This window comes from Eleutherodactylus coqui, chromosome 3, assembly GCF_035609145.1.
Source record: "Eleutherodactylus coqui strain aEleCoq1 chromosome 3, aEleCoq1.hap1, whole genome shotgun sequence".
Lineage (NCBI taxonomy): Eukaryota > Metazoa > Chordata > Amphibia > Anura > Eleutherodactylidae > Eleutherodactylus > Eleutherodactylus coqui.
In genome coordinates, this window is record NC_089839.1 from 222,038,400 (window position 1) to 222,045,702 (window position 7,303).

A 7,303-nucleotide genomic window follows, 5' to 3' on the forward strand; every position below is an offset into this window, starting at 1 on the left:
CCCCTTTCCAGACTGCACCTTCTTTTTTACATGCCGCACCCCTTAGAGCAAGGGCACTACAAGACCAGCTACTCTGCTGTTACCTGTACATTTCTTGGTACCCCTTACACAGTAATAACACCCCATTTGTGCAGGCACAAAGGGGAATTAACTGTTAAGGGACATTAAGCAATAATACCCGCATCAGGTAATGGTGCCCGCTTGTCAGTTGCGCTATATGCTGCTTTATTTCCTCCCTGCACTCTTCATACATATTGAGAATCGCGTGATAATGATAAAGATGCCACATGGAGGAAATGAAGCAACGCATAAAGCACTAATGTGGCTGGGCAGTCCTGGATGGAGTTATTAACTTGAGAACAATTCAAGAAGCCCTCGGTAAGTGACCCTTATACTGTCCACACCCGGCTTTTCCGGACACGCTGAGACTTATAATCTCTCTATTGATTCCAGTACACAAGCGGTTAAGGGGCTTGTCTGGGGCACGATGGGGTCAGAGGAAGAAACTTCAGACTCTGCAGGAGAACCAACGTCTTCCTTGTTAGCTAGAATTTAATCATCTGGTGGGCGGATCAGCTGACCGGATTAGATTGTGGATTTCTCATCAGCTCTGGGGTTGTGGAATCCACTTCCTGCGCAGAACCCAACCACGAAGGGAGCGGAGATGATGTGGGTGGTGGTGGGGTCAGCCAGGCCTGTTCTGCATTCTCATGGTGGACTTGTTCCAACACGTTACTTGTGGGCTGCTCATCACTGCAAAGAGCTAGTGCAATACAGCTGTGGAAAAAGTGCACCCTTCTAGGGCTTGTCTGGGCAGAGTGTTTGTGTGATGGGAAACCCCCGTTAACTAACACCATGTTGACAGAAGTATTGGGACGCACACAAATGGTGATATTGGATTATAAACCACCACACCCAAGTGCTGCCATCCGACCAGAAGGTGGTGTACTGTGATTCAGCCGTCCACAACATTTGCTTCTGCTCCAAGCACCATTGTAGACGCCACTGTGCAGTCACTGCTATGATGTTGTGTGCAGCCGCTCGTCCATGGTAACCCTTCACATGCAGATCCCTACTGACGATTCTGGTGCTAATGGATATCCCAATGGGCTGTGAGACCTCCTGACGAGGGCAGACGATGTGCATGATGCTTCACAGCTGGTACAAGGCTTCGTTGTCCACATTTTGTCAGTCTACGAGGTCTCCCTGATCGTGGCTGCACCGCACACACCTGATGGCGTCCATATCCCAATAACATGGCCAACAGTGGACTCTGGAAGGTCCAAAAGTGCTGCGATGTCCCGTACTGATTGGTGACATCCCACCACCAGACCCTGTTGTCGGCTCTACACCTGGGGGCATCTGATGGTTTCTGTACTGGGATATGATGTGTGATCCTCTCCTTTATACCTAATGCGCCCCCCCCCCCTACTCACCAATCCTGTGCTGTCCAGTGATGTGAGCAATACTTCTGTCAGCATAGTGTATATTGACTGATCTGTAATGCATCTGCGCCCTGATGCAAAATCTATAATGGCATCCCCAACAAGACCAGTATTCTAAATGGTACAGAGCAACCAGTGGGCCCCCACAGGGGCCGGCTGCAGCTGTTACCCCTGCAGCTATTATAGGGGAGAGGTCCACATATATGGGGCAGCATGGCGGCTCAATGGTTAGCACTGTTACCTTGCACTGCTGGGGTCCTGGGTTCAAATCCTACCAAGGACCACTGCATGGTTTCCTCTGGCTACTGCAGCTACACATACATCGCTATGGTATAAGCATGCACTATATGTATGATCTGTCTCCACTCCCGGTAGCAGCCCCAGTCTGCGTCACATGCCACGGCGCTGCCCTTCATGACACGGCTGCGGTCACTGTGGTCTGCGTGCTGCTCCCCCTCATGTTTCCACAGCCTGCCACCCTCGTGTCTGGGCGTCAGGTTTGTGTCCACGGGACTTTTCCAACCACTTTACTTAGAAGTGAGTTGTTTTGTGGTTAAGACGCATCTGCTTGGAGGAAGTGGTGGGCAGGCGTGAACAGGGGAGAGTAGCTGAGCGGAGTTGGGGGATGAGGATGCAGAATTGTCAGCTCTGATATGGTGCATTTTGGGGGGGCACTCTGAGCTATGTTGGGTAACGCAGGAACTGGACTGTAATGGTCTGTTTTTATTTACATCATATATTGAGGACTCGTTCACATGGGCGTAAATACGCACTGTATTACATGTGTAATGGCCCTTTTACACGGGCCGACAGTCTTTTAAATGACTGCACAAGCGCTGACCTCACCACGTAGGTCGTCGGCGCTTGTGCAGAGCTTTTAAACGAAGACTTGTGCCAGCTCGCGAGCTTCTCGTCCGCTTCTCGCTCAGTGCTTCACCTTTTATGCCCCCCCATTTACACTGAACGACTTATCTCTCAAATTCATTTGCTAAACCCATTGGGTTGTGTTCACTCAGTATTAAGGCCCATTTACACGTAACTGTTATCACTCACAATTTGGTCTATTTGAAAAATAGTATGAAATATATGAAGTTGTAGCCGGGGGGTGGGGGTGGGGTGGTGATTGGTGTTCTCGCTGATTTCCTCCCCCCCTCAGTTTCTGAGCCCACCACTTATAGTATGTAAGCTTATGTCGTATCCTGGCTGGAAAGCAATTCCTGCAATACAAGTTACCATCCTACGGGACGGATGTAAAGCGACCCTCTGGTCATGGACAAGGGGGCGAACTGCTGCTGACTACCTGATGCGCACACTACACTAATATGCACGGTTCCATACTGACAGTGGCCAGTATATGGGAACTGGGGGCGTCTGTGGTGACGAAGTTGGAAAACTTTCCCCATCCGTTGTGTGACACAATCTCCATGTGAAAGCTGCAGTCACTGTGATGTAGCAGAGCTATAACTGTCTCCATCTGCTCGCTGAGCCAGCTCTAGAAATATTCTGTGGGATTTGCCTTTTTGGGAAGGGAATACTTTGGAGATCCGGGGCTGGCCGTTACTGAGGGACCACATATTTTTGGGTTTGTTCTGAAAGGAAGGACATTTTTAGATGACCTTGACTCTCCCATTTATCATCACTTCCTGGGTTACATGGCCTAGTTGGGGACACGTCTTATTTTTAGATGGTCAGCTGTGGAGGACAGGATTGTGCTGGATGTGAGGGGGGGGGGGGGGGTGGGGGGGGGTTAGTGGGCCGGACCTCTTTTAGATGGCCATAAGGCAGCTACATTTAACGTTTGGATGGGGGCAAGGGGGTGTCGCTCCTCTTGGCACCTACTGCCAGCCTGAAATGTGACCACAAGGTGTGCCAATGGGTTCCTATGACAGCCAGAGGCTTCCATGTCTGTCATGTAACTCTCACTGTCAGAGGCGGGGCCTAATGGGCTACTGGCTTTGTAGAATGTAGTACGTAAGTAATGCAGTGCACTATGCTAGCAATTGAACAATCAAGTCTTCAAGTACCCTTCAGGGACTAAACGGTGTGTAAATTAAATAAAAATTTAATTTAAAAATAAAAATTTTTTTCGACAAACCTTTTTTTAAATGGATAAAATGCCAAAAGATCCTTTTTATAAAGCAGCACATAATGGGTATTACAGCATTCAGAATGAACCAGACAATGAGACTTGTTTTCAGTCACAGTCCAAAATTCAAAAACATTACACCAGATTGGTTTTTCTTTTTTCCACTTCCCAAAAAATGTAATAAGAAGCTATGCAAAAGTCACATGTACCGATAAAAATTTCCTGCAAAAAAAAAAAGCCCTCCCAGCGCTCCGATGCTGGAAAAATAACAATGTTCTGAGTCTTAGAATGCGGTGATGCAGAGTCAGCTTTTCTTGTGCAAAAGTAGTAAAAAAAATAAAATTAAATGTATATAAACTTTCTTTTTGTACCACAGTAATCGTGCTGATCTAGGTAGTTATTGTGCTACCATATTTTACAGAAGGGTGACATTTCTGGCCATTTTTCCCACCTCACAAAATGTAATTTATACAACACTTTTGTACCCCAGAAAGGGGCCATTAAAATATATATTGCGCCCCCCCCCCCCAAAAAAAGCGCGTTACAGCTCTTACAACATGGTTTAAAATCACTTAGTGGACTGTCTCTATTTTTTAAGGACCAAGGGGGTAGAAAGCAGAGAGCCTTTCTAGTTTCTGTCTGTGCGCAAAAAAAACTGGATCTGTTAAACAAAACTAATAGAAAGCCTTCTGCCTGAATCCCGTAACATCTGTTCTCCATTCATTGTTGAAATCAGAAGGCAATCTTCCATTTGTTTTTTTTTTCATTTTTTTTACTCAGTTTTTAAAAAAAAAACGCAAAAATGAACCTGATAGAATGGAGACAGACTGAGAACCCTAAAACCCCACTGAAATCAGTGGGAATTAAGCGGGAAACCTTGACTACAGATGACTGGAGCCTTATTGCTGCACTCAGGACCCCTCTGAACCAGAACAAATGGAGGATGTATCACGAATATGAATCCTGTTCCTACACTTTTTAAATCCTTCCTGCCCCCTTATCTCCATGATTGTATGATGGAACACACCACGTGTCTGGTACAGTATGGCCCACAGTTCTTTAGCTGTAACACTGTTATGTAATGGCATAATGAAGCGTTCTCTCATTACGCCGCGGCAGGGACCAGATCTGGGTCACCTGACGTCTATTCGTTAATGAGTCATGGCGTATAAACTGGCTGGTGTAGCCTTACATAAAGTGTGTGGGATATTATTGGATACTGTATGTACAGTACATCTGCTGGGCGTAGCGTACGGCTCACACATGTGCTCTCGGGAACACTTATGTCCTTCAGGTGCTAATATTAGGATTTGGGTGTGCAGGTCTCCGCATGTTCCTTGGATTGTGGACAATCTGTGTGTTTTACAGCCGTGTGTAGAATTTTACAGTCGTGGTCAAAGGTTTTGAGACTGACACAAATTTTTGTTGTCCTAGTCTGCTGCTTGAGTACTTGGCTCTTTTAGTCAGATGTTTCTATAGTTACTTCATCTATTTGTCACTCCAATTTTTTTTTTTTTTAATTTATGCAAGCACTGATTTAGGAAGAATGGGTTGGTATCAGTCAGGATTTCACCCTGGTATGCTGGAAATCCGCTTCTGGGCCAATTGCAGAAATTGTAGCTCTGACCTAAAAGATCTAAACACTGAAGTAGCAAACTGCAGATAAAGGAAATTTGTGTAAGTCGCAACTTTTGGCCACAACTGTATGCTAAAAATGGCTACCTATAGGGTCTGCTAGACTGATGACATTCTTCATTGCCCCAACTAATGGCTGTGGTCCATTCCTTGAGTACTGGTTCTCGTCTCCTGATTTTTAGATCAAATCTCATCCATTTTCTTTCCCTCTCCTAATATAGGATAGAAACCTCGACTGGTTTCCAAGAATGAGGGCCATGTCCCTTGTAAGCAGTGACTCCGAAGGTGAACAGAACGAGCTAAGGAATCTACAGGAGAAGCTGGAATCTAGCATGCGTCTAGTGACCTATTTGTCCAGCCAGCTGAGTGAACTGAAGGATCAGGTAAGGTGGTCTTGGAGGATCTCAAGATCTTCACATGGTGGGTGTAACAACACGGCCACTTTCTCCCCCCCCCCCCCCCCCCCCTTTTCTTATTTGAATGAGACATCCCTTTTTGGAGTATTTGACTCAATGGGCTGATGGCTCACTGTTGACCATGAGTTTGCTCTTACATCTCTCATAGATAACCTGGTATTCTAGGAACCAAAAAACTTTTCTTCTTGACCACCAATTCGCCAAACTAAGATCGACATCATCAATTGTCTCCAACCTGTGGTCTACTACCATGTTGTAGTTCTGCAGTAGCTTGAGAGCCATGATTTGGAGACCACTGGTGAACAGACCTCTTTTTAGCACTAGATCATGGTTGGGCTTAAAGGGGTTTTCCAGGACTTGGATATTGATGAACTTGGGGGAAGGAATTCTATGGGGGATCAGAAGATTTTTTTTTTTTTTTTTTAAAGGGAGTACTGGCAAAAAAACTTAAATTTGTAATCGTACTGACCCACAGAATAAAGTAACCTTTGCTGTGTATAAGCCATAAAAACAGGCCCTGCCAAAGATGGTTTTTGTGCTTTTTTCGAAAGGATGGGAGGAGGGGGGATGGGAAGAGGAGGCCGCGTCATTAAGCAGTTAAACAACTGATTGGTCGAGTCCCTGAGTGGTTGACCCACATCGATGGGATAGGTAACTGATATTGGAATCGCAAAAAACCTCTCTAATGACATTAATGTATGCTTCATGGTCCACAGATGACAGAGCAACGAAAGCAGAAGCAGAGGATCGGTCTCCTGGGGCAGCCGGCTCATCTAAATCTCAACCCCCAGCAACCAGCATAGTTGACTGCATCCAGCGTGGCTCGGCATCTGCTCCTCTATTCCCAGCAGTGTTTGGGTGAGAAGTTTTGCCATCCAAGCCATTATTCCAATCCCCCATCGTCCACCACTACTGCTGCCTCCACCCCAACCCACTGACGGCGTCCAACCTTGGAAGTCTAGTGCCAAATGCTCCCAGGAAGGATCGGACTTTGCACTTGGGAATCTCTATAATAAAGTGACTTCAGAGGGAAAAGCTCGTTTTATACTTAAAGGATTCTTCTATTTATGAGAATTTTTTTTTTTCCCCTTTTTTGTAACTTATGACTTGTGTGTACAGACCACTGTGTATAATGCTGTAGTACCTTGTGTTGGGGGGTCCTTGTCTCAGCCCCGCTATAACCCATCTTTTGGATTCTTTTTTTCCTGCACCCGTCATGGAGAACGTGTCCTAGGAGTGACCAAATGACTGATTCCTCTCCATGCTCCATCGGCCTATATTTTGCCATGCCAGTCTGAAGCAGAATCACAAAGGCTACGGACTGGACTACTGTTCCCAGCAGACTTGCCACATTCTGACCCCTCAGGGTGGACAGGCACCAGCTCTTGACTCTTAACCCAGTCGCTCTGTTTTGTACACATTCTTTGTTTCCTGACACGGACGCTGCTCCCTGAGTTTGTTAATGTGTACGTTTGAGATTAAAATGAAATGATTGCAGAGCTGTGTGCGATTCATCAAGTGTTCCCCAGAATAAGGGGGTCCGGCCGTGCTGAAAAGTGTAGACGTAGCAGAGCTGAGTTTATCACTGATGATGAGCCGCTTCAGGATGTTGTATGGACAGGGGTGCCCCAAGCCGTTATGTTGCCTGCGGCCATGTGTGAAGTGGTCGGTCTGCCCCCCCCCCCCCCCTCTTCACAAAGAAAACTGATTTTAACAGGCAT

At 46.4% G+C, this 7,303-nt stretch overlaps 1 protein-coding gene across 4 annotated transcripts in view; it reads left to right on the plus strand.

Moving 5' to 3' along the window:
* Nucleotides 1-7,079, plus strand: part of ITPR1 (inositol 1,4,5-trisphosphate receptor type 1) — a 123,670-nt gene extending 116,591 nt beyond the window's left edge. For all 4 annotated transcript variants that reach the window (XM_066596959.1, XM_066596958.1, XM_066596960.1 and 1 more), the window contains 2 exons: nucleotides 5,388-5,549; nucleotides 6,299-7,079. In XM_066596959.1, the coding sequence (XP_066453056.1) occupies nucleotides 5,388-5,549; nucleotides 6,299-6,385 (249 nt within the window). In that variant the 3' untranslated portion in view covers nucleotides 6,386-7,079. The remainder of the gene's footprint in view (nucleotides 1-5,387; nucleotides 5,550-6,298) is intronic.
* The last annotated feature ends 224 nt before the right edge of the window (nucleotides 7,080-7,303 follow it).